This window comes from Ursus arctos, unplaced genomic scaffold, assembly GCF_023065955.2.
Source record: "Ursus arctos isolate Adak ecotype North America unplaced genomic scaffold, UrsArc2.0 scaffold_4, whole genome shotgun sequence".
In the NCBI taxonomy this organism is placed as follows: Eukaryota; Metazoa; Chordata; class Mammalia; order Carnivora; family Ursidae; genus Ursus; species Ursus arctos.
Genome location: NW_026623056.1, coordinates 16,499,316 through 16,525,085, shown reverse-complemented (window position 1 = coordinate 16,525,085; position 25,770 = coordinate 16,499,316). Strand labels below are relative to the sequence as shown.

Here is a 25,770-nt window from a genome sequence, read left to right as displayed (position 1 = left end):
AGAAAGAGAGAGAACAAGCAAGGGGAGAGGCAGAGGGAGAAGGAGACTCCCCACTGAGCTGGGAGCCAGATGTGGGGCTCGATCCCAGGACCTTGGGATCATGACCTGAGCTGAAGGCAGGCCCTTAACCATCTGAGCCACCCAGACGCCTCTCCCCGGTCCAATTCTTCATTTTGCCATTCTCCTGACACAGAACTCAAATGCTTGCCCTTCCTTGCCTAATGTCTCCAAAGGCCTACAGTCCTGGAGCCATGTGGGAATGTGTGAATAAAAAAATCACTTGATGAGCTTTTTGAAAATACCTGCACTCCCCGCCTCCTTGACCCCTATGGAAGGGTGTGTGTGTATTTAAAATTTGCCCAGATGGTTCTGATTCGCACTTCATTGAAAACCTTTGGATTGGCCTGCGTTACCATACCACAAACAGGATACTGATATTGATATATAGTCAAGATACAGAACTTCAACACCAGGATCCCCATGTTTTCCTTTTACAGCTACAACCACCTCCCTCCCTCCCCAACCTCCCACTGTCTGGCAGCCATTAATTTGTTCTCCATTTCTATAATTTTGTCCTTTCAAGAATGTTATGTAAATCAAATAGCACAGTATAAACTTTTTGAGACTGGCTTTTTCTCACTAGGTGTAATTCTCTGGAGACCCATCCAGATTGTTGTGTGTATCAGTGTGCATTCCTTTTTATTGCTGACAGTATTCCATGGTAAGAATGTACTGCAGTTCATTCAACCACTCACCTGTTGAAGGACTTCTGAGGTTTCAAATTTTAAAAATTTTGTTGAAGGACTTCTGAGTTTTAAGGGAAAACACTTATTTCCTCTACTTTACTCACAACACTTAAAAAAAGGATTTATTTATTTATGGGGGGGAGGGGCAGAAGGAGAGGAAGAGAGACTTTCAGGCAGACTCTCCGCTGAGCGCGGAGTCTGATTCGGGACTTCAACTTATGACCCTGAGATCATGACCTGAGTTGAAATCAAGAGTCGGACACTTAACCGACTGAGCCACCCAGGTGCTCCCACAACACTTCTGACACCAAATTGTGGGTTTCCCCCTCACACCAAGTAATTCTGACACTACTCCTTCTGGCATATCCCTTGGGTTAAGGGCTCAGTCCCACAAGAGTGACCCCTACTTCATGTGCCAATCCCAAGTCAGGGCCTCCTGTACTTCTGACCAACTGACAATAAATTGGGGGTCCCCACAGCCCCCTTCTCAGATTCAGTTTTTTGCTATAACAGCTCACAGAATTCATGGAAACATTTACTTCTCTTTACTGGCCATTAAGTTTATAATAACATATACAGAACAGCCAGATGTAAAGGTACACAGGGTGAGATCTGGAAGGGTCCTGAGGACAGGAGCTTCTGTCCCTGTGGAGTTCCAGCATGTAGATATGTCACCAACCTGGAAGGTCTCCAAACTGCATAGTTTAAGGATTTTTTATGGAGGCTTCATTATGTAGGCATGATCAATTATTAACTCAATCTCCAGCTCCTCTCCCCTCCCTAGAGAATGGAGATTGGGGCTGAGAATTCCAAGCTTCTAGTCATGCCTTGGTCTTTCTGGTGACCAGTCCCCCATCCTGAAGATATCCAGGAGCTGACCAAGAGTCACCTCAATAGAACAAAAGATGCTCTTATTGTCTAGGAAGTTCCAAGGGATTTACGAACTCTGTGTCACGAGCTGGGAGGAGAGACCAAATACACATTTTTTCACAGAGTTGTTTAGTTTTTGTCTATTACATGTAAAGCTGTTGTAAATGTTTGTCTACAGACTTTTGTGTGAACAAAAGTCTTCTGGAATAAATACTCAGAAGTAGAATTGCTAGATTGTATGGTATCTGCATGTACAGTTTTTAAAGAAACTGCAATACTCTTTTTCCAGAGTGGCAGTACTACTTAACATTCCTGCCCACAATGTATGAATGATCCAGTTTCTCTGCATTTTTCAGGGTTTAGAACTTTGGATAAGAAAGGACTTCTGAAAATAGGACTCTAAAATCACAAACATGAAGGAAATGATTGATAAATTCAGCATTTAAAAAGAATTTAAACTTATTTTCATTAAAGGACAGTAAATGTGTGGCACCTGGGTGGTTCAGTGGGTTAAGCGTCTGCCTTCAGCTCAGGTCATGATCCAGGAGTCCCGGGATGGGGCCCCGCATTGGACTGACTCCCTGCTCAGCGGGGAGTCTGCTTCTCCCTCTGCCCCTCACCCTGCTCATAGTCTCTCTCACTCTGTCTCTCTCTCAAATAAATAAAATCTTAAAAAAAAAAAAGGACACTAAACGTGAAAAGTCAAATCATAAACCGCAAATCATATCTGCAACACATAACTGACAAAAGAATAGTAGAAAATATATAAAACATGCCTATAAATAAATAACAGTGACAAAAAACCCTATCAGAAAAAATGGACTGAAGACGTGAATAGGCACTTTATAGAAGAGAAAGCACAGCCAACAAACAACAAAAAGATATTCACAAAAATACAGGGAACAAACTGCTGGTTGCCAGAGGGGAGGGGGGTTGGGCAAAATGGTGAAGGGGAGTGGAAGGTACAGGCTTCCAGGTATGGAATGCCTAAGTCAGTGGGATGAAAGGCAGAGCCTAGGGAATACAGTCAATGGTATTGTCATAGTGGTGTATATTGACAGATGGGAGCTACACTAGTGGTGAGCATAGCGTAGTGTATAGAGTTGTCAGATCACTATGTTATACACCCGAAACTAACGTAACATTGTGTGTCCGCTATACTTGAGTTAAAAAAAAAAAAGAAAAACACTGAGATGTGAAAAGGTTGTGAGGATACCCCTCGATGCTGCTAATGAAAAGAGAGTGGGAAGCTAGTAGAAATGACAACTCAAGAAGTTAGAAACATGATCAAACATTTAAGGACAGTAATATACCCAGGGCCAGTGAACTGGGTTTTTTGTTTTTTTTTTAAATTTGAGAGAGACAGAGAGAGAGAGAGAGAGCACATGCGTGCACGCACAAGTGGGGAGAGGGGCAGAGGGAGAGAGAGGCAGACTCCTGCTGAGGAGGGAGCCCAATGTGGGACTTGATCCTAGGATCCGAGGATCATGACCTGAGCTGAAGGCAGACACTTAACCAACTGAACCACCTGGGGATCCCAGTGGTCTGGTTTTTACTAACATTTCATAAATTTCCAATGAGCCCTCTTTTTTTTTTTTTTAAAGATTTTATTTATTTATTTGACAGAGACAGCCAGTGAGAGAGGGAACACAAGCAGGGGGAGTGTGAGAGGAAGAAGCAGGCTCCTAGCGGAGGAGCCTGATGCGGGGCTCTATCCCAGAACACTGGGATCACTCCCTGAGCCGAAGGCAGACGCTTAACGACTGCGCCACCCAGGCGCCCCTTCAATGCACACTCTTAACAGAGGTTTACAGTAGAAACTGGAGGGAAAGTAAATAAAGTTATTATCACAAGGACTACTATTTATATATATCTTTTAAATGGGAGAAGGATGGCAGGAACCAGAATCACCCCCGAAACTGTGAAGTACTCCTAATGTTCCTGATGACATGTCTGACATAAGCTAGTACGAGCTTAAAATGTTTCGCTTTGTTTTTAGGTCATATTTTAGACCACAAGGCTCACCTCAACCCTAACGTATGAACAGGATGTTCTTTTGCAAAGGATATTGTTAATTACAATGGTCTTGGCACAGAAAACTTAAAGTCACATTTCAATAAGGTGGAAAGAAATTACAAAATGACATCTAGAGAAATATAAATGTGGAGATGGGGAAGGGAAAAGAAATGATGCAAAAGCGATCTTAAGAAATTTAAAATTTCTCAAACATGTGGTAAACACTCTTCATTTTATGCTACTGGCAAAAGTCAAGGACAAGTTTCTGCATGAGAAGTATGTTCCGAGTAATGGAAAGAAGGAAACACATGAGAATGTGCAAGCAGAAATGTCTGTCGGTGTATAATTAACATGTCTAAGAACTCAAAGGTAAAGTTGATACATAAAAATGGGTTGCTAATTTTCCACATGAGATATGTAAAAATAAAATAAAATATGCCAGGATGGGATAAAGGGATTACACCTAGGGATAGTAAAATACTGATTCTTAATCATTCAGTGAGTCTGTATTAAGCACCCATGTTGTGTCAGGCATACTACCATATACTGAGTTATAAAAATGAGTGAGACATTGTACCAAACCCACACGAAGACACACTCTCTTAGGGGAGGAAAAAATATAAAAAAATCTCTGAAATTTATTCACCTAATTGAAATACAATTCAGAAATTTGTCTTTGGTATTCTTTTACTTACCTATTCAATTTCTGTCTCTCCTGAGGGCCAGCTGTTAGAATCCTTCCCAAGATCATATCTGCCCATGAAGGTGTAAAGTACTATTAATAAGGAACACTTAAAAACATATGGGGTTTTTTGATAGTAAAAATAATACGCTCTCATTGAAAACAATTAAGAAAATGCAGCTGAAGATGTAAAAGAAAAGAGTAATCATTTCTCGTCCCATTATCCAGGACAAAGTTTGCTTATGTTTTCGTCTCTAGCCATCTGTACCTTTTTCTCTGCACTTCTCTCCAGCCCTCTTTTTTTTTCTTTCTTTTTTAAAAACAGAACTTATATACACAAACTGTTTTGTAACTTGTTTTTTCCACTTTATATATCATGGACCTGTTTCCATGGTAGTAACATTGATCTGTATTCTCACTTTAAATGGCTACAAAGCATCTAATTGGGTGGCTATACGACAATTTATTTAACTTGAACCATGTAATTGCGGTCCCTAACTAGTCTTCCTGGACCTCTGATATACAAGCATGTATATCGGATTTTATTTATTTATTTTGAGAGAGAGAGTGAGCGAGCGCAAGTGGGGGGGGAGGGGCAGAGGCAGAGGGAGAGAGAGAATCTCAAGCAGACTCCACTGAGTGTGGAGCCCCAAGGAGGGCTTGATCTCACAACCCTGAGATCATGATCTGAGTGGAAATCAAGAGTCAGACGCTTAACTGACTGAGCCACCCAAGCATGGCTTGGGTGCCCCCAAGCATGTATTCAGAAGGCCTTCCCTGTTTGATTTTGTGAATTTGGGGAGGGGGGAAGATAAAATATATCATTTATTTCAAAGAACAATTTCAGGAATGAGAGAGGTAAAGGCAAGTTAAATGAAAGTGGTTGATGAAAGAAACATTTTGCAATTATAAATATTTTATAGTGATTTCTTACAAATGAGACTTGACCTTTTCATTCTTTTAAAACTGTGAAAGTGTCTGAAAGACTTCAAATCAGATTACCCTTGTTTTGAGTGAACTATCAAAGTGTCTGCAAGAGCACTCTCTGCTCCAGTGTTTGTGGACCTATCGTAAATGTACTGAGGAGGCAGTGCTTCCTGAAAAGTTGTTTTTTGAGACAATCAATCAAGGAGAGACTCTGCTGACCCTGACCTCCATTGATAGCAGAGTCAGAAATTAGGTGTGGCTAAGGAACACTGAAAGTGTGTAGGAAAGAGAATCATGGCATATGAAAAATCAGGAAATTGTTTGGGGGGGAAGAGTTGGGGTTTGGGGAGTATAGATGGGGACATGGTATTCACTGGGGGTAAGTAGCTAAGATCAGAAAAGGGACCCAGATCTGGCTGGCTCTAACACCAAGAGAAACTCCAGCTGTGGTTTGCAGGGAGAAGTGGACATATATGTCTGCCTAGGTGTTCCAGAGGACGATGACTGTGACCACGGAGGTGGCCATGAAGAGCAGGTAGAGGCGGAAGAGCAGGGTGTCCATCACGTGGCTGAACTTCACCCACAGGTCGACCAGGTGCTGCTTCCGAGCCTCTTCTTCCTGCTGGGTCTCTGCTGACCCAGGACACCCGTTTAACTCTGCCTCTCTGGGACCTGACACTTTCCACACCAACTCCACAGGCTCCTTCACACCTACAGAGAGAAAGAGACTCAGCCAGGACCATGAAGTGCACCTGGGGAGGGAGGGGGCCAGGAAAGGAGTCAGGAGCAGAGAGTGGAGGTGTGGGAAGAGGAAGTGTGGGCAGTGCTGACTCCCCTTACCAGGCAGGTGGGTAGGGGTGGGGCCCAGGCCTTTATTTCCCTTCTGGGGTGCAGTGGGGCAGCATTTCCTTGGGCTAGCCCAGTAGAGAAGCAGAGAGTGGAGCCAGCGAGGCATGGGTGGGGGCTGGGTTGTGGCCAGGTGCAGCAGGTAGGTGATGAAGATGGTCTCCAGCAGGCTGACCACCATCAGGGACAGACACAGGGCAAAGTAGACACCTGAGGGCAAAACAAATTATAAGCAAACCAGGGCAGATTCATCTCTACACTTCTTAAGACTTTCTCCAAATCCAGTCTTTCTTTGTAACCCCTTCCCTCCTTAAGTGGAGAAGCAGCCAATTCCTGGTTCTCCTCCCTATGCCCTGCTGCCTGTTCTTCCCTGGAAAGCGGGAGGGACCATACTGATGAGGGGGGTGCCACTGGCTGGGAGTAAGTCATTCATCATGAGCAGGAAGACATTGTAGCCCAGCAGAAGTGTCATCTTGAATGGGGCACGATTCTCGCTTTCTGCCGGCAGGTAGAAGCTGAGGGCATCGATGGCAACCAGAAAGCCACTGGGCACCAGGAGGTTTATGACGTAGAGGCTGGGCCTGCGCCTGATGGCCACCTGAGGGGAGGAGAGATTGTGGAGAATGTGGCAAATATACTGATGTCAGAGGGCTCTCGTATATTTGTAATCCTTGCCGATGTGCTGTTAGGCTGGCTGTGGGATGATTGCTTTAGGTAACACATGCATTTAATTGTATCCTCTACAGAAGTGCTCCTCTTTGTTGTCTAATTTTCACTGGTAAATATGTCCAACCCACTGGGAACACAATTGTAGACTTTTAGGGGCAAGTAGGTCCTTTGGACCATCACAGAGGTGGCTGCTCCATTCTGAACTGTAAAGCTTGTAAGAGCCCAGCTGCTCCTCCTCTCTGCAGGGTGGAGGAGGGGAAGAAGAGGGGCAGGGAAGGGGGAGACCCTGGTGATCCTTCTTCAGGGCAGTTAGGATAGAGGGTGGAGTGGGGAGCAGATGCTTAACCCCCTGGAAATTCTTTTTTTTTTTTAAGATTTTATTTATTTATTTGACAGAGATAGAGACAGCCAGCGAGAGAGGGAACACAAGCAGGGGGAGTGGGAGAGGAAGAAGCAGGCTCATAGCAGAAGAGCCTGATGTGGGGCTCGATCCCAGATCGCCAGGATCACGCCCTGAGCCGAAGGCAGACGCTTAACCGCTGTGCCACCCAGGCGCCCCTGGAAATTCTTTTTACATCCCAAAGTGCCTTAGATCAAGAGGAAAATCACAGAGGAACCAGGATTAGAAGTCAAACAAGGACCCTTGCACTTACATAGAACATGATCTGGTCATATAGGTTGCTTCCCACCAACATCTTTGGGGTAGCCTTGTTGATGCTCAGGAGCTCCCACTCTCCCTGGGTCTGGATGAGGTTACGAGATGTGTCTGTTATCTCCCACACTTCCTTGTCCATGCCCAGTAGCATGCTGTCCACTATAAGGGAGGCCGGGGGGAACTCAGTCTGGAAGTGCTCCCAAGCTTCCTGCCCCCAAGTTAAATTCCTCCCCCGCTGAGCTTCTTCAGCAAATTTTCCTCTCTGTTCCTTTAAGGCAAGGCATACAGGTTTTCTCAAAAGTGGGTTACAGGACCACAATTCATGTGTATGCAGGCTGCAGCATTGATTTTTTTTTTTCAGTTGAAAACAAGAATGACTCAAATTTGTTATGGGAATATTGGATATGACTCAAATGTGAGTCAAGAACTTTTGCAATCATTCCTATTTTCCTTCTCCATTTCCTAGTTATATGATGTTGTTTTAGTGGAATCAAACTTGAACAGCTCAACCTTTTTATAATTACATGCATGCCCATTAGAATGATTAATATATCCAAATCTACCACACGACACCTGGTAGCATTCTGTGTTTACTGGTTTAAGTGTGTTAGCTATCAAAATTAAAAGTTTTCAGCTAAAAATTGTAGAGCAGGAGCTCTACGGAAGCTCAGGGTCAGATGGGCCTCATTTGGCACAAGGGCCATCCAAGATCTCAAGCAGTAGTTCTTTTTTTTTTTTTAAGTTTATTTATTCATTTATTTATTTTAGTAATCCCTACACCCACCGTGGGGCTTGAACTCACAACCCGGAGATCAAGAGTCACATGCACTTCCGACTTAGCCAGCCAGGTGCCCCTGTAGTTCTCTCTCTCTCTCCCTCCCTCTCTCTCTCTCTTAAAAAAGATTTTATTTATTTATTAGAGAAAGAGAGAGAGCATAAGGGAGGGTGAGGGGGTGAGAGGGTGAGGGACAGAGGGAGAGGGAGGAAACAGACTCCTCGCTGAGCACAGAGCCTAATGTGGTGCTCGATCCCAGGACCCTGAGATCATGACCTGAGCCGAAGTCAAACGCTCAACCAACTGAGCCAGGTGTCCCTCTGTAGTTCTTCTTCTTCTTCTTTTTTTAAAATAAACTTTATTGAGGAATTAAAGCAGTAATTCTTAACCCTGTCTGCACATTAGTATCTCCCAAGAACATATAAAAAATATCAGCACCTGGGCCCCACCTGGAAAAATTAAATTGAAATCTCTGGGTGAGGCATAGTTATTGGTATTTTTAAAAAGCTTGAGTGGGCAGGCAGAGTTAAGAAACACTGATCTAAAACCTCCCCTAACCATATACCTATACCACTTAAATATCTGCCCTGAATCTTGAATAACTAGCAAAACATGTCTTGCTCACCTGTGTAGAGGAATGAACTGAAGGTGAGTGTGCAGTTCTGTTGGTCAAAAGGAAAGTAGAAGATATCCAGGTTACAGATGCTGGTCACCCGCACTGGCCTGTCGTACTTGATTTGACCTTCACTGTTAACGAAGGCGGTGAGACCTGGAGGTGCTTGGTCCACATCCATGCTGCTCGTGAAAGGGAGGGAGTGGGTGCTGTGGTGCCTTCATTAGCTTTTGTTTCCCTCCCTTCCTGTGTCTTCCCCTACTGTGCTCCCCCTTTGGACTCTTTCTCTATTGTCACTCTGTCTTGTCTCTTGTATGCCTCATAGTGTTTTGTGGCCATCAATTAATTGAGGCTGTGCCCCTGTCTGAATCTTCTCATGTTCCCACGCCCTGCACTGACACGAGGCTGCTCTTTGCAGATGGGCTTCGTGCTGGCTTTCCCCAGCCCCAATACGCACGATTCCAAAATGACGATGTCTGGCAGCCACAGGTTTTCAGCCGAGACTGTGAGTTTTTTGAGGCTGACACACTCTTGCGGGTTCCAACTGATGAAAGGATTGTTCCACATCTGTAGCCAGGGCAGTGGGAACCAGAGATGAGCAATGGTAGAGCTTATTCGAATAGTCAGCTTCTTCTGCCCTTCTCATTCTTCTTTGAGCTCTGATCTTCTTTCCCCCACTCATGTCTCTAATGACCCCAGCCTGTCACCCCCTTCTTTATCTAGCCAAGTGTTATTGGTAAAGTGCCCTGTAATGGCCTTTTTTTCCAGGCAGACCTTAAGTATAGCCTAAAACCCTTCAGTCCCAGGAGCACACCAATATATTTGCCCGCAAACCATTTGGCCATTTTCTTGGATCACCATTTCCCCCCTCATAAGCTGCCCAGGGAGATGTGTGTGCCCAAGGCCAGTGCAGTTCTAGACCAAGTAATTTGGTCCCAGAAAGATTATAGATTTAGTAGAGGTTGGGACTAGGAAACCCCTAAGTTACTTCTCAAATTTATACTTACAAATGCAAGTGGGAAGGGGATAGTCGAATCTTCCTTACCAAATTTATCCACAGGAATGACGTCAGAAGCTGGAGCTGTGCATTCTGGTAAAGAAATTCCCATCCAGGATTATTAGTACAAAAAGACTTTGCCCATGACCATCTCATATTCTTACCAATATTCACTAATTTATTGGGCCAGGCATAGTTCTAGGTGCTCAACTGTCCTTCCCTTGCTTGTCTCCCTTCTATCTAGGGACAATTCAGGTTTTAACTGACATACAGACACTTCCTGAACATTCCAGATAGGACAGGATTCTAGAAGGAATCCTTCCTGAAAAAATACCACTGCAGCGTTCTTCTTTATGTCTCCCCATCCCATAGGAAAATTCTCTAATTTGTGCAGAATCCATTTAGAGGACCTGCTGTTCACCACTGGGCCAGTACAATGTTGTGTTGACAGGGCAGAAGATCCTTGTTCCCTATTAGAAAAATGGAAAGTGGGGACCAGGTCTCACCACTTCCAGGATGGCAGACAGGGTGAAGGAGATGTTGACATGAGTGGGGATGCTGTTGTTGATGACTGGACGGAAGGCCTTTCTGTCAAACACTGCTTGGAAGGCAGCAGGATCCACCCCATACTGGTCAAAGCCTGAGCAATTGATGGTGAAAGTGTCGCCTCTTCCTGTAGTGAGCAGAGACCCTGTGAGAGAGGGCCTCTATGACCAGGGCTGAAGCCTCTCTGCAGAGAGAAAACGGTGACATACTGGGAGGAGTGGTGAGCCCTCCTTCCTGGGCCAAGATTCCTCAAGGCCAAACCCCTTCCTGCCAGGCCAGAGAGGACAGGCTGATCTGGTAGGCAAATGGTGGAAGTTGATGTGGTGAGGTGGACCAGGGCTCTATTCTCATTCCTATTGTTTTGTCCTCATGCAAAATCTACCCAAATCTGTATGCAAACTTTGCCTTGGTACAATGGCAGCCACTTCAACAAGTCCTCAAGTGCACCCATCACAGGCTTCTTGGGTCTACCTAGGAGCACCTCTCAGCACTGCCTTAAAACTTGTCATCCGGGTCACTTAGAAATCTGATATAGTGTGTTTCTCTTTCTCATTCTCAGGGACTTCCATTTACTGAAGACAAGAACTGATTTATCAAGCAAATAAGGGAAGGAAACAATTGTACTTTCTAAGTGGATATGGGTAACATGTAGTAGGTATTGTGAATTGGTGTGTACCTTGGTGCTATGCATTTATTTTGCCCTTCTCAGATTTAGTGACTTCAGATATGTTGGGATTTATTTTCAGCATTGGGATAATCAGGTGATATCACTGAGTATAAACCAGGTATAAAAATCTGGTATAAACCAGATGCCAATCATATAGTGAGATCTGTGCAGATGTTGTCTCTTGGCTATGACCAGGGAGCCATCTTGGTAGTAACTGGGCAGAATCTTTCCCCATTTCCGGCCTTGTGTGATCTTTTGCTCTGCTTGCTCCTCTACAACTCCATCTCTTACCATAATATTTAAGGTATATACCCAGACTAGGAACAAATATTCCCTCATGGAAGCAAAGTGTCTACTCCTACCTCAGATTGATTCCTACCCTCCTTCAGTGTTTTACACTTAGTCCTTCATGGCTTGTTTAAAATTCGTGGCTACTGTTCTCACAGATACCATATCAAGGGAAGAAGACCGGAAGAGTGGGATGAGGGTGTGATGGGAGGGACACCAGAAGTGAAGGAAAGGTGGAACTGGAGAAGTGGTGAAGAGGGACAGTTTGGCAGATTCCTATATGGACAGGAATAGAGTGGAATGTCTTTCTATCTGACACACACACACACACACACACACACACACACACACACACTCAAGACACAGATATTAGGGAAGAAATACTTAACGTGTTAATTCTGAATGTCCTCCAAGTGCAGGGAAGTTCCTAGATGTCCTTGAGAACGACATTCTGGTTTTCCCTGTTCTTGCCCCATCTTACCTGGAAGCAGAAGGCTGACAGTGAGGCAGAGGAGGACTCCCCCCACCACAGGCCATCCCCCTTCCATCCTCTTCTTCTGGACTCTTCCCTGGGGATTCACCAGGAGCCCCCAAACTCTTGAGCTTAAAGGAGCTGAGACCACACCTTGGTTCCTGGTTTTGAATAATGCTCATGACAGGTGACCACTCCCTGGTGAGAGGCTGTGGCCAGAGAAGTCACAGCAGAGTGTCCTGCTTTGTCCCTGTGCTGGTATGCCTTCCGGGCTCCAGGCAGGAGTGGGAGTTGGGCCAAGACTAAGGGAGAAGCACCTGTTTGGCAGCAATGTGCTGAGATCAATAACAAAATAACTTGCCTTAATGAGAGGGTGAGGGCCGGGGAAGTAAGAATTAAGTACTTCTACGGCCAGGGAATCTGCAGATTTGGAAAGGTGACAATATTTAGTGAGTTGGTTATGTATTCATTAGGGATAATTGCAAATACCAAATTACAAAGCTTGATTCCTGCCTTCATCATCTATTGTCTGTATTTTTCCAACAGCTCCTAACAAGATTTCCTCCTTTCAATCCCTCTGCCTTTCTGATCCATTTTCCCTAAACTAAATTTTCTATACATTTTTTTTTACTTTATGCATTGATTACTTGATAATAGAAGTCATAAAATTAAGGTAGCAGAACCATTTTTAATGTCTTTGTGTTGTCAATAGTGTTATACATTATCATAAACTAGTAATTGCAGTTAACATCAATCTTAATGGCATGTATCAATATTATATCTTATGTGACATCTCTATAGAAAACACAATTGGACCAAACGAGTGAATTGGAGCATTGTTCTATTATCTTAGTTACATTTCCAGAAAGACTTGGAAATTTTTTTCTTGCAGAAAGGGGGAAGGATCAGACCTAGAATACAAAAGAAACTTTGTTCAGAATGGAAGATTATGACAGCCCTAAATAGAAAGAGCTGAGGAAGGCAGGAGTGACTGAGGGGCCCAAAGTAGGAAAGCACAGGAGAGACATATTTTCTGTCTCGGGTTCAAAATATCTGCACTGCTTCAGCCCCACCCGCTCTGTAAGGCATTTCTTCCCTGTTTTGGAAACTTGGCCAGAGGATTGGGCTGTCATGCTACGTATATATGCAGAAGAATACAACTGTGGGGCACTGGACTCCTCGATGGGCTAAGAGCGAAGGACTTCATAGTACACTTGAGTTCCACAGGTGGGCTGGCTACCAGACCTTGGGTCTAGGAAAGGAGGGTTAACTTCAAGCCCTGATGAAAGGCAGCTGACGACCATTGATGTGTATCTTGCTTTTATCAAGGTTGGCTGAGAAACTGCACCTAAGTCTATAGGTTGGACTTAAAAGTAGATTTAGCTGCCAGGAAATGCCTATGATGGAGGCAGGGGGAATAAAGCAGTAAGGCGTCTCCTCTCCTGCTCTGTAACCTCATGGAAAGCAGGAGGCATGTCTTGTTCTTTTACCCACTGAGACCCCCTCCCAACTGCCCCCACCCAGGGGGTGGCATATAGTAGTTAGCAGTCAATATATGTTAGTTCAATATCTGGCCCATCAGTTCACTATGGATGGAGAGAGACACACAGGCACCTTGGGCAGATGTAAGAAAGATGGTAAGGAACCTCATGAGGGTCCTGAGGCTGTATCGGAGAAGTTGCTTGTTATTCCCGTGGTGTGGCTAAGGTGTGGGCCTCCATCTTGGGTGCCGTTTGGTAGAGATGGGGGTTGGCAGATGTACAGCAGGTGAGATACAGAGGCCTAGAGCCAGGGCCCAGCCTTCTATTTCTGACTTCCCCCTGTCTAAGTTTCCAACAAAGGCCTAACCAGAGCTACCATTGATTGAGTTTGTGGCATGTGCCCTGCACTGTGGAAGGCACTTTACTTACAGTATTCTTATCCTCCCAACTGCTTGGAGAGGTCGGTGGTATTACTCTCATGTTACAGATGAAGAAAACTGAGGTAAAGAAGGTAAAAAAAAATTGTGTTCAGTGTCTACCCAGGTAGAAATAGGTAGAATCCAGATTCAAAGCCAGGTCTGATTCCATTGTTCTTTCCTTGCTCTTTTTATTACTCCATAGCTGGGAAGTCTTTTGGCCTGAATTATTAGGCCCCTAGTTTCTCACCAGTGAAATCCCTAGGCCTCGACAATGCTTGGATTCAAAGGTAAACAGTGAGGACAGGAGCTATAGTTTTGCAAGTCATAGACACCAGTATCTTTCTCCTTAGCTCATTCCAAGCTGGATCACACTGCATGGTCCCACTCATCTGGGACCCTGGTGGATCAGGTTTGGGAATATAGCTGTAACTGACAAGGGCAGAATGAGATGGTGAGAGGGCAAAATCAGGGCCATTGTTTTGCAGTCCTGATGGATGGCAGTCACACACAGAGGCCATTGGCCAGGGGTAAGGATCCAGGAGTACAGAGGCAGCTAGAACATCCAAACTGCAGAGTGGGTCACTAGCTGGGGTCGGGCTGGCTATGGCATCTGGAGCAGGAGAGAAGGAAGGTCTTGGGACTCTGAAACACACCTGGAAAAAGAGTCCCATGGACAAGTACTCATCTGAGCTGCCATTTTGACAGGCCCAAGCTCTGATCCCAGGCTTTCTTGAAGTATGACAACCCCACACTTATCACTTCATTTTTCTCGCCTAAAAAATGAGGGGGCTGAACTAGAAAGTCAGTAATTCTTTGTGTCTATGGCCTCCCACCTAGCAGTCAGTTTTGCACACTAAGTCTCAGTCTGCATGATAAGTAGATGCTCTCTGGTGCATCACATATGGCTTTCTAGTTTCTGTAAACTTGTAAATGATTTTTTAATTCATATTTTAAAAGTAATTTAATCTGCGTCATTACCTCCACTTCACAAATGAAATTTAAACTTGTGGGGTGAATCCACTTGTACGAGTTTTTACCCGACAACTAATGCGGTCAGATTAGAACCTAAGGTTGCCAGATTCCAAAGCCTCCCTATTATACTATTTCCCCCCCTGCCATTTAGAAGAACCAGTGCTAATGAATGATCAAATAGGAGAGGTTATCAAAGGGAGGGGTCAGAAATTGGAGGAGGGACGGATGCCTGAGTGGCTCAGTCGGTTAAGCATCTGCCTTCGGTTCACGTCATGATCCTGATCCTGGGATCGAGTTCCGCAATTGGGCTCCTTGCGCAGTGGGGAGCCTGCTTCTCCCTCTGCCTGCTGCTCCTCCTGCTTGTTGTGTTCTCTCTCTCTCTCTCTGACAAATAAATAAATAAAATCTTAAAAAAAAAAAAGAAATTGGAGGAGGGAAAGAGGAGAGAAAGGATGGGCTTGAAGTCTGTGACTTCACATCCTAGAGTGGACCTGAAGGAGGAGGAGAGAGAACAAAGGTGGTAATGAGATAATACATTTTAATGTCAGGTTAATATGGAGCTGAAAGAAAATGTGGAAAACATGGAGAAATACTGCCTATAATAGTTTAGAGAAAGGAAGTGAATACAGATGTGTGCAGGAACCCCAGGTAGCACTGCAGATGAATGGACAAGGTGAAGGGCTATCCTGCAAAGACAAGCCATCAAATGCAAGATTGACCAGGCAGGACCAGTTGCCTGTCGGCAGATTTTTCTAAAGATTTTCTTAAAATTTTCTAAATTACCTTGCAAAGCCTTTCAGAGATTTGCCCCATAACAAGAGGAGAGTCATTAGCACCCAAGTGTGCTTATTCGAGGATTCTGTTATAGATGGAACAGAAATGCAGCAACCATATCTGTAAATTTTCTGGGAGAGTTATGGTTTCAAGCTTCCACATGATTATCATTTGTGTATTAAGATCGTGTGCTCAGATTTTGCTTGTGGAGAAGATAAAATCACTATAATTATACTATGCCTTCCCTTACTGAGAGGAGATCTAGTTTCTTAATGCATGTGTCAAATAAGACAAATTGTATGTCTCCTGTTCAAATAAAACATAAAGCTATGTGTTGGAAAAATGTGAAGAAAATAAGCAGAAAAATATGTACCATGAAGATGGGTAAGAAAACGAAAATGCCACAAATTGATCTTAAATAATTTTAGATCCCCTCCCCCCCCCACAAAGCTGGGTTAATGGGCTTCTCAGCAAAGTCAAGAATGAGTTTCCAGGTGAGATGACTGTGTTGGGATAAGGCATAAGAGTAGAAGGTCCAAAAGTATCTGGCCATATAATATATTTGAGCAGCAAAAAATGAAACCCATAGAGAATACAAAGGAAAGGTGGATTTCTCAGATGAGATCTGGGGAAATATACACTATAGAAAGGAGTGGAGAAAGTGTAAATAGTGAACTTGGCTGTTATGACTTATGATGGGGGTGGAGGGGAGAGGGGAGGAGTGGGGAAGACTGAGGGAGGGAGTAAAAGGAAATTTGAAAGAAAGTTTGTCTTTGGGGCCCTGATCAGGGCCTTGCTCTTTCTGTCTTAATTCTAAGGCGTTAGCTAATGGACCTGACATCTCAGCACGGGACTCTTAAAGATCCTGTCCCATTCTCGTCCTCAGTTTGGAGGGCAGTGAGGCGGAGGCTCAGAGTCCAGTAGCTAATGGCGGCTGGGTCACTTAGCTAGCTGGGGCACCTGGGAGGCAGCTCAGTGGCTGTCACTTCACCCCTGTGCTTCATTTCCTTCATTTATTTCATCTCCTGTATCTGAATATATAAAACGGGGACAATAATACAAAACCACAGCACTAAGAGCTAAAGAGCTTTGAAAACCAAATGATTTTTCACAAGTTATTTGGTGGCAAAACCTGACCTGAACTGATGTGAGACTATCCCTAATTTCATTTCTGTTCCCTACTGTGAATATTCATAGATTTCCCTGCAGAAACGTCAATATGTTTGATTATAGGGCATTGCCCAATACCCGATACAGTACATGGATAATTATTTCCTTTCCAAAATCTGAAAAATTCCATATTCCAAAACACCTTTGGCTCCAAGGGTTTATGGATCTATAGTTCCTACTTCATAGGATTACTGTAGGATTAAATGTGGTTATTTATCTAAGACCCTTAGGAGAGCGCCTGCCACATATTCCTAACTTATAAAGGCTGGTTATTATTATTACTATACTGTGTCCTTTCTAAAGGCCCACTTTGTAGAAAGCTGTGAGTAGAGGAATTGCAGAAATAATAACAGATATGCTGATTTATTTAAGTGAACGTCAGGGGCTCCTGATTTGAGTCCACATTATGTATACGCTAGTTTTTGGACATGCCTGGAACGCTGGTGACGGTGAGGGGGTACTTGACAGGGCCTTAGAAACTGAGAAACCAAAGACATTCTTGGAAAAAAATGCAGATCAAAGAAAAGGAGAACTAAGGAACACAAGCTGAGCTGGAAGACCATGGGCCTGAGGGCAAGGAGCGATTTAGAGTTTAGCCGGGTGCTTCTGCTTCAATACTCCCAGCTTCTCATGGACTCTTGCCCGAGTCCCAGCAGTAGGGGATTCCAAGGAAAGAACAAGTAATAGCTGGTGCTGGTGACTCAACATCCAGCTGGGGGCATCTGCCCTGACTGGCTTGGGCTCTGCGGGTAGATGCTTCTGCAGCAAACCCTGGGGTGGGACTTTGCGCCTGCACCACCAACAGCAACCCTTCTCGGAACACTGATCGCCTTGTCTCGCTTTGGACAGCTCCCTAAGGAGGGAGTCAGAGAAGTCTGAGGAAGAGCAGCAGAGAGGAGGGACCCAGGAAATGTTGTTTAGTAAACACTACCGTTAATCTCTTAGGCTTGAGATAGAAAATAGTAGAATAAAGGAAAGAAAGGAAAAGAAATGGTTGCTAAAAAGAAAATATTTTGTGTGAATTGTAATTAATTCGCTCTCATATCTGTGCTTTTCTGAACCTGGGGTGTCCAGCAAATCATGTCACAGTTCCCATGTACAGTGACACCGTGGAGCCTCTACATCCCCCAGACAGCTAGTGGGAGAGATGGGCCAAAAGACAAACACTTGCAAAATCCTGAGACAAGTGCTAGGAAGGGGAATTTTCCAGTTCATTATGTTACTCCCAAGTAAAACAGATGCCATTTTCAAATGTGCTTTCCTTGGCCTTGTGTTCTTTCCTTAGCATGATTAAGGGCACATCCACTTTGATTGCAACACAGTTAACGGTAATTCGGGATTATGTTAACATCTAAATGCTTAAGGATGAATGAGTCATATGTCAAGCCATGACAAAATGCTTCACACTTTAAGAGATGTCTGATTCTGGCACATTATTAATTTCTAAAGCTTAAATCCAGGATAACTAGATTTAGGAGATTAATCCCTATTTTATTATAATTCCTTGTAATAGGTTTTGAACCCTTCACTCCCCTCTCCCTGCTTTCACAAGTTGTCTAATAGACTTAAAAAATCCTTTTTAATGTGGTAATGAGTAGCTTTTCCAAGAAGACTCTCAATCCAAGATTTTTGATACTGTAATATAATGCAGGGAAGAGCCAATGCTTTCTGTAAAGGGGATTATTGGGGGTGAGTCAATCAAGAAAGTATTCCAGGAACGTAAATCCTAGGAGCCAGGCAGGCAGCACATACAGGAAGAATGAAGGGGGCTGATGGCGTGCAGGAGTAAGGACCTAACTCTGGGAGGCTTGGCAGTCATCCAGGTCTGGTCAGAAACTGCACAGAAGGACTGAGTCGAAAACAAGGTGGTTGCCAGGGCTGTGAGGCTGGGATTTGGACACACAAGGGAGCTTGGCTGGTTTCTAGGGGCAAGAGAAGGTCCAGACTGGAGCTTGCAGGTGGGCATTTGCCTAGGTGTTCCAGAGGACGATGACTGTGATGATGGAGGTGGCCATGAAGAGCAGGTAAAGGCGGAAGAGCAGGGTGTCCATCACGTGGCTGAACTTCACCCACAGGTCGACCAGGTGCTGCTTCTGAGCCTCTTCTTCCTGCTGGGTCCCTGCTGATCCAGGACACCCGTTTAACTCTGACTCTATGGGACATGACACCTTCCCCACCAACTCCACAGGCTCCTTCACACCTACAGAGAGAAAGAGACTCAGCCAGGACCATGAAGTGCACTTGGGGAGGGAGGGGGCCAGGGAAGGAGTCAGGAGCAGAGAGTGGAGGTGTGGGAAGAGGAAGTGTGGGCAGTGCTGACTCCCCTTACCAGGCAGGTGGGTAGGGGTGGGGCCCAGGCCTTTATTTCCCTTCTGGGGTGCAGTGGGACAGCATTTCCTTGGGCTAGCCCAGTAAAGAAGCAGAGAGTGGAGCCACTGAGGCATGGGTGGGGGCTGGGTTGTGGCCAGGTGCAGCAGGTAGGTGATGAAGATGGTCTCCAGCAGGCTGACCACCATCAGGGATAGACACAGGGCAAAGTAGATACCTGGAGGGAAGATAGGTCTGTGTAAGGGCCAGAGGTACCTCCCAGGACTTTGTGTTTCCTCCTTTCCCGGAGGACCCTTTCCAGGATCTCTTTTCACTCTGACCTGGTTCCACTGGTCCATCTCCCCACCCCTCCCCCCACCTTGCTTTTATTCTCCTGATGGAGGGAGGGGCCATACTGATGAGGGGGGTGCCAGCTGCAGGGAGTAAGTCATTCATCATGAGCAGGAAGACATTGTAGCCCAGCAGAAGTGTCATCTTGAATGGGGCACGATTCTCGCTTTCTGCCGGCAGGTAGAAGCTGAGGGCATCGATGGCAACCAGAAAGCCACTGGGCACCAGGAGGTTTATGACGTAGAGGCTGGGCTTGCGCCTGATGGCCACCTGGGGGGAAGAGACAGAGGAGCAAGTGAGGAATAGGCTGGGAGGCTGCTGAGCCAGTTAAGAACAAGAGTTGAGATATGTCCCAGACCAAACTGTCTAGGAAGGAAATGTTACCTCAAGTCCCTTTCACTGTCCCCTCTTTCCAACAAAGTCATCTTAATCACTACACTCTGCTTTTCCAGGGTTTGATTCTACCATGCTGCTTACCACTGAAATGTATCTCATTCCTTGCTGACCCAAGGTGTCAACTTTCTTCACTTCCATTTTTAGCCCTACCAATGTAGGGCTCTTGGCAGGACTGTGGGACCAAATTCTTAGGTATCAGGTGCATTTTATCCTTGTATTTCTGCTTACTTTCCTCATCAAAGTCTAATCTCTAGTAACTTTGCTGGTGGCCATTCAAGACCAGTGGAAGGGAAAGTAAAACAATGGCAGATAATTTTGTGGTCACCAGGATTTGGAAGCATACTATCCCATAGACAATGTTTCATAACTTTTACACCATCTCTTTTTAAAAATAAACATAAAAATTCTTGCCTTCCAAAGAATTCTGATAGTCATGGGAGTTGGGAATCTCACTTTCACTATGAGTCACTCCCATGGGAGCCTTTTTTTCTCTCTGGGAGGATTTATTCAATCAATACTTACTGAGCTCCAGGTACTGTTCTAGGTAGTGGAGATTTATCAATGAAAAAAGTGATAAAAATCTCCACCCTTATGGAGCTTACCTTCTAGGGGGTGGGCTTACATTCTGGTAGGGGACATAAGCTATGCATCTTAGAGAAGATCACAACCACATCCCCTGAGCTCACATAGAAAATGATTTGGTCATACTGGTTGGTGCCCACAGTCATCTTCATCATTCTCTGATGGATACCCAGAAGTACCCACTCCCCCTTGCTCCGAATGAGGTTCTGTGATGTGTTCGAAATCTCCTGCACTTTCTTCTCCATGCCCAGGACCACATTCTCCACTGCAAAGGAGACCCAGACAACTCAGCCTCCCAAATATTCCCAACCCCCTTGCCCAGACTGTTGAGTTCCTTACCACTTAGCTTCCACACCCCTTTCAGTGAGATCCCCTCACCGTTCCCAGCTTCCTGGCCTCTTCTTTCTCAAAACCCTTTCTCTGGGGGCACCTGGTTTCCCCAGTTGGTTTAGCGTCTGCCTTCAGCTCAGGGCATGATCTCAGGTCCTGGGATCCAGCCCCACATCAGGCTCCCTGCTCAGTAGGGAGTCTGCTTCTCTCTCTGCCCCTTACCCCCACTTGTGCTCTCTTTCTCTCAAGTAAATAAATAAAATATTTTTTTAAAAAAAGGTCTTAAAAAAAGAACACCCTTTCTCTGCCTCTCAACAGACTACTATAAAGAGTCTCACTCACCTGTGTAGATGAATGAGCTGAAGGTGAGAGTGCAGTTCTGTTCATCAAAGGGGAAATAGAAGATGTCCAGGTTACAGATGCTGACCACCTTCATTGGCTTATCATATTTGATGAGACCTTCACTGTTGACATAAGCCATGAGACCTGTAGCTGTCTGATCCACATCCATGCTGTATGTGAGAGGGATGGGAAGATGGATAGTGTGGGTTCCCTGTCAGTCTTGGCCTTCTTTCTCAGGTCACACCATTCCTGTGCTCCAACCCCACTCATTTGACTTCCCCCTTCCACCTATAGCTATGTTCTGGGGGTTTTGTAAGTTCAATTCAGACATTGCTCCTTCTAAACTGAGTCTTCATGTGCCCCCTATTGGTTATATCATTCCCTTCCTTGGAAATAGGGTTTCCTTCTTGGTTTTTTTCAGCCCCGATACTCACAACTCCTCGATGAAGATATCTGGAAGCCAAAGATTCTTAGCTGCTATGCTAATCTTCCTGATACCTCCACATTCCTCTGGGTTCCACCTGATGAATGGATTGTACCAGATCTATAGGAAACCATGGTGTGGGACAAATAGGGCGGGAACTAATTTTAGTCATACTTTGTCTCCTGCACTTTACATTTCTTTTTTCTCTCATTTCCTCATTCTCTTACTCCCTCTCTGGTAACAGCTATCACTATGTCATTAACAAAGTCTTCTACTTCTCCCTCAATGCTCTCAAGGGAGACCTTGATCTTAGCTTTGGAGTCCTTAGGATGGAGCCACTTAAGTATTGTCTTCCATGACCTTGATTTAGGCTACCTTCTCCCTGTGCCCTATCTCTGCACTCCAAAGCTGGCAGAATAATCAGGAAGTTTTGTGTTTTCATTTGGTAGTCTGGCTCTGTTTGAACTTGTCTAATTCGTGGGTATTCTCAGCTTTATCTATTATAATCTGCACCTAGGAGTAGAAAAAGGGAGGTACCATAGTAAAGGGGAAACAGTCTATCATACCACGTTTAGCCACAGGAAAGACGTCATCAGTTGAAGCTGTGCATCCTGAAAAAACAATTTTCATCTGGGATCATTGCCTACATGAAGTCAAGTCCAATGCCACCACCCCCTTCCTACTCATTTCCAAGGCTGTTCTATGTGGCAATTGTGATTTTAAATCATAAACCACTGAAAAATGTAGGTCAAATAATCCAGGGTACAAGGAAAATATAAGTGAAAATAAAAAGTATGAAAGTCCATTGGGTTCATGTTTCTTATGGAATAGTCCAAAAATGGAAAGATTTTACCTGCCATGATGTCACTGAAGCATTCCCTGTCATATCTTCTGATCCCAAAGAATGAGATTTTCATTTTACAAAATTTAAGCAGGGAACCCACTGCTTACCACTGCTCAGCCCATTGCAGTGTTGAGTCAGGACTTACCACTTCCACAATGGCAGACATAGTGAAGGAGATGTTGACACGAGTGGGGATGCTGTAGTTGACGACTGGACGGAAGGCCTTTCTGTCAAAAACTGCTTGGAAGGCAGCAGGATCCACCCCATACCGGTCAAAGCCTGAGCAATTGATGGTGAAAGTGTGGCCTCTTCCTGCAGAGAGCAGAGACCCTGTGAGAGGAGTGCCAGGATTGGGGACTGGCTGGTGTTTCTGCGCAAAGAGAAAACAGGGGCCATGGGAGAAGCATGTGAGCTCCTCCTACCTGAGCCAGGGAGTGTGGCCTGGGCTGGTAGGCAAATGGTGGAAGTTCATGAGGTGAGCTGAGTCAGGGCTCCATCCTCAATTCATTGTTTCTGTCCCCATGCAAAACTTGTCCAAACATGTAAGCAAACTCAGCCCTGACCACCACTTTTCAGTGTCCTGAATCTCACCACAAACCTTTTCACCTTCACTCAGTGTCCTTCCATTGCTCATTTCTGTCCTTGATACACCTGAGTGACGTCAGTGATAATTTTTGCAATCACAGTTCTCCTCCTCACTATATTAATACAGCAGAGATGATAATCAATTAATGATGAAGGTAATCAGGTAGGGAGTGTGAGGTATGTGAGACAAGGAAGGAACTCAGTTTTTCGAGTTAATAAGAATTTCCCGTGTCTCTACTATGCACTGTGATTGTTCTCTAAACCACAGTGGTCCTCACCACTGAGACTATCTTAAAGAGAGTTCCTTGATACCCGTTTTATACCTAGCCCTTTTCTAGTCATACCTTGTGACGCAGAATAGAGAATTGTGTGGTAACATCTTCTGGTAGAGTCTATTCAGATCTATCTCTGGTATTGTACTAACCCTCATTGTTCATTTTCAATAATGAATGAGAAAAATAATCTATATTGAAAAAAATTTACTGAAAATGTTTCCCTTTTTCGTGACAGATCTTCTCATCACCTTCTTCCCTTTAACATTTTCTCTGTTCCCTTTAATTTACTTCAAGAGAGCTGAGAAAAAATTGTCTTCTTTTTAATATTAGTTGATACTCAGAAATATGCAGTTAGGTTATGTGCCTGGAAAGAGAAAGACATGGGGAGAGAGAAGAGGCCAAGAGAAGCACAGGGAGAGACGGATCTTACAAAGAGGTAGAAAGCTGCCAGTGTCCTGAGTTTTCATTTTACCAAAATGAATATCCAGGCGTTGACTATCTAGGAATAACAAAAATTAGCCTGGTTTGTCTGTATCTCAGAAGCTATATGTTTGCTTCGTTTTTGCTCTTGTCCCTTCTTACCTTGAAGCAGCAGGTGGAGAATGAGGCAGAGGAAGCATCCATTCTCATGGAGCCCACTTCTTCCCATCTTCTTTTCTTTGGCTCTTCTCTGAGATAATGTTGATCTCTGGGGACTTAGTGATGATGTTGATCTTAAAAGACCACAGGCCACACCTTGAACCCTAGCTTTGAATAATACATGTATCAGGTGGCATTAGCCACCTCTCTAACAGGCACCCATGGTGACAAGAGAATCACAGAGGACTACGGCACCCTGTGCCCTAGTTGAGCCTGAATCTCATCTCCAAAAGTAATCTGGCAAGTAAGTTTGGAGAGGAGGAAGAAAAAAATATGTGCTAATGGTCTCCTCATACTTAGAGTCAGTCTGGCATATAATGCATCATAGAAAGGGCACATAATAATTGCCAGAGCTTTCAAGGGGCACATGCACTTATCTTAACCTTGCTAGCATCTTTCAAAAAAACTGGGGGCCTCCTTTTTATAATCAACTTCTGACTCTGAGGTTTTAAATATAATTTCAGTACTGGCAAGCTTTTGATTTTTCGAGTGTGTCAAAAGCAACTCAAGTCTACTGGTTGGAGGGAGTGATCAGTGGGGTAGAGGTGGTAGAGGCAATGCAATGTTTAGTAGACATTGACTTATGAGAACATGAGCGAACAGCTTGCAAATTAATGTTGTTTTGGCCCTGCTAATATTTATAAGAAATTAGTTGGTTGTCAACATATTAAAAATTGGGAGATCTCATGGAAAAACTGTATTTCTGGCTTCATTTGAAAAAACAAGATCAAGCAATACTGGGCTCATGTTTTTACTTGACAACAATCTGCCACAGTTTATGGTCATGCCCTTTGGATGGAACATTCTGTCTAGATCAACACAGTCTGTCACCAACTATTGAGTATTCCTGACCAATGCCCCTCATTTTTGTTACCTGTTTGGTCTCTTTAGGCATTTGAGTTTGACTTTGAGTGTTAAGATTGATTTTCTTGTATAATTTTAAAAGAACTTTGGGAAGTAATTTCAAAATACCATGCCATGCCTAGGTGATCACAGGATCTCATCAGATTTAGCATGTACAACTATTTTTAAAAAAGATTTGATTGATTGATTGATTGATTGATTGCTCAAGCAGGGGGATAGGCAGAGGAGGAGGGAGAAAAAGAGAATCCCAAGCAGGTTCTGCACTGACTGCAGAGCTGGACACAGGGATCAATCTCACAACCCTGAGATCCTGACCCCGAGATCATGACCTGAGCCAGAATCAAGAGTTGGGCGCTCAACTGACTGAGCCACCCAGGTGCCCCTAGCATGTACAACTATTTGATTCATGATGGAAAACAGACATGGTATGGTTAAGTAGACCAAAGTCATCAGTGGGGTTTAACCTGTTTTATACTAGAATTAGCTGGATTAGGGAAGGCTCCAGAGAGGGTAATGAATGGCTTAGAGAACAAAAGGAGAGCAATTGAAGGGGCGCCTGGGTGGCTCAGTTGGTTAAGCGTCTGCCTTCTGCTCAGGTCATGATCCCAGGGTCCTGGGATCAAGCCCTGCATCAGGCTCCCTGCTCAGCAGAGAGCCTGCTTCTCCTTCTCCCTCTGCTGCTCCCCCTGCTTGTGCTCTTTCCGTCAAATAAATGAAATGTTGTCTTTTTTTTTTTTTTTAAAGAAAGGGAGAGCAATTGCTTCAATGAAGAAGATTTACAGACTGAGCTGGAATGATGCAGTAACAGAGGTTTCCTTATCTCTCGTATTGGGGTTTTATGTGGTTAGAGGTAATGTTTGTGTGGTACCTTTCCCATTCTAAGCAATTATTGAATTGAAGCAGAAATAAAAGTAAAAAATGCCAATAATAGTAACTGTTATTGTTACTCAGGCTCTCTTGAGATTGCTCAGTTTGCTTCAGCCTGAATGGAACCTTCTGGACTTAAAATGTCTAGGTTAACTGCAGCCACCCTGGTTGCTGTGAGCATCAGTCTTTTCTCCCAGCCTCTCTCAGCTTTGAGTTACCATAAGGGTCATCCCTCCTTCTCCAGCAGCCCTTTACGTCATTTGAGAATCCCTTCTCCTCTAGGAAGGTGTTTTGTTTTGTTTGTTTTAAGGTGACTTTACATCAGCATTTCTCCAAGCATTTTCTGCAGAACACTAGTTCTACAGGATGGTGAATGCAT

The 25,770-nt window shown here is 44.4% G+C and overlaps 3 protein-coding genes across 7 annotated transcripts in view; 1 reads left to right on the top strand and 2 right to left on the bottom strand.

Annotated features, from left to right (window-relative positions):
* ABCC5 (ATP binding cassette subfamily C member 5) overlaps positions 1 to 25,770 on the top strand; it is a 167,328-nt gene that overhangs the window by 48,546 nt on the left and 93,012 nt on the right. The window lies entirely within an intron of this gene.
* Positions 5,507 to 11,845, bottom strand: LOC113254447 (5-hydroxytryptamine receptor 3C-like). Its single transcript, XM_044384797.3, has 9 exons — positions 11,779 to 11,845; positions 10,303 to 10,469; positions 9,845 to 9,889; positions 9,257 to 9,366; positions 8,812 to 8,981; positions 7,410 to 7,570; positions 6,481 to 6,685; positions 6,082 to 6,297; positions 5,507 to 5,952 (listed from the first exon to the last, which is right to left on the bottom strand). Exons 1-9 carry the CDS (start codon positions 11,843 to 11,845, stop codon positions 5,723 to 5,725), a joined length of 1,371 nt encoding a protein of 456 aa, XP_044240732.2. The 3' UTR covers positions 5,507 to 5,722.
* LOC113254431 (5-hydroxytryptamine receptor 3C-like) lies at positions 18,212 to 24,093 on the bottom strand. Of its 2 annotated transcripts, XM_026497649.4 has the most exons (9): positions 23,604 to 24,093; positions 22,307 to 22,473; positions 21,884 to 21,928; positions 21,328 to 21,437; positions 20,894 to 21,063; positions 20,326 to 20,486; positions 19,309 to 19,513; positions 18,915 to 19,130; positions 18,212 to 18,785 (listed from the first exon to the last, which is right to left on the bottom strand). In XM_026497649.4, exons 1-9 carry the CDS (start codon positions 23,668 to 23,670, stop codon positions 18,556 to 18,558), a joined length of 1,371 nt encoding a protein of 456 aa, XP_026353434.2. In that variant the 5' UTR covers positions 23,671 to 24,093; the 3' UTR covers positions 18,212 to 18,555. The 2 variants fall into 2 exon arrangements, with proteins under 2 accessions (XP_026353434.2, XP_057162504.1); XM_057306521.1 differs by lacking the exons at positions 20,326 to 20,486; positions 21,328 to 21,437; positions 21,884 to 21,928; positions 22,307 to 22,473; positions 23,604 to 24,093.

What these genes read in the sequence shown, in the direction of transcription:
- LOC113254447 (XM_044384797.3), bottom strand. Translation starts at nt 11,845, where the DNA reads ATGGAAGGGGGATGGCCTGTGGTGGGGGGAGTCCTCCTCTGCCTCACT. An exon ending in TGTCTGCCATCCTGGAAGTG is followed by an intron (nt 9,890 to 10,302) that starts GTGAGACCTGGT and finishes TTTCTTTACCAG; the next exon opens with AATGCACAGCTCCAGCTTCT. An exon ending in CAGTGGCACCCCCCTCATCA is followed by an intron (nt 6,298 to 6,480) that starts GTATGGTCCCTC and finishes TTTTGCCCTCAG; the next exon opens with GTGTCTACTTTGCCCTGTGT.
- LOC113254431 (XM_026497649.4), bottom strand. Translation starts at nt 23,670, where the DNA reads ATGGGAAGAAGTGGGCTCCATGAGAATGGATGCTTCCTCTGCCTCATT. An exon ending in GATATCTTCATCGAGGAGTT is followed by an intron (nt 21,064 to 21,327) that starts GTGAGTATCGGG and finishes TCTCACATACAG; the next exon opens with CATGGATGTGGATCAGACAG. An exon ending in ATGACCAAATCATTTTCTAT is followed by an intron (nt 19,514 to 20,325) that starts GTGAGCTCAGGG and finishes TCTTCCCCCCAG; the next exon opens with GTGGCCATCAGGCGCAAGCC.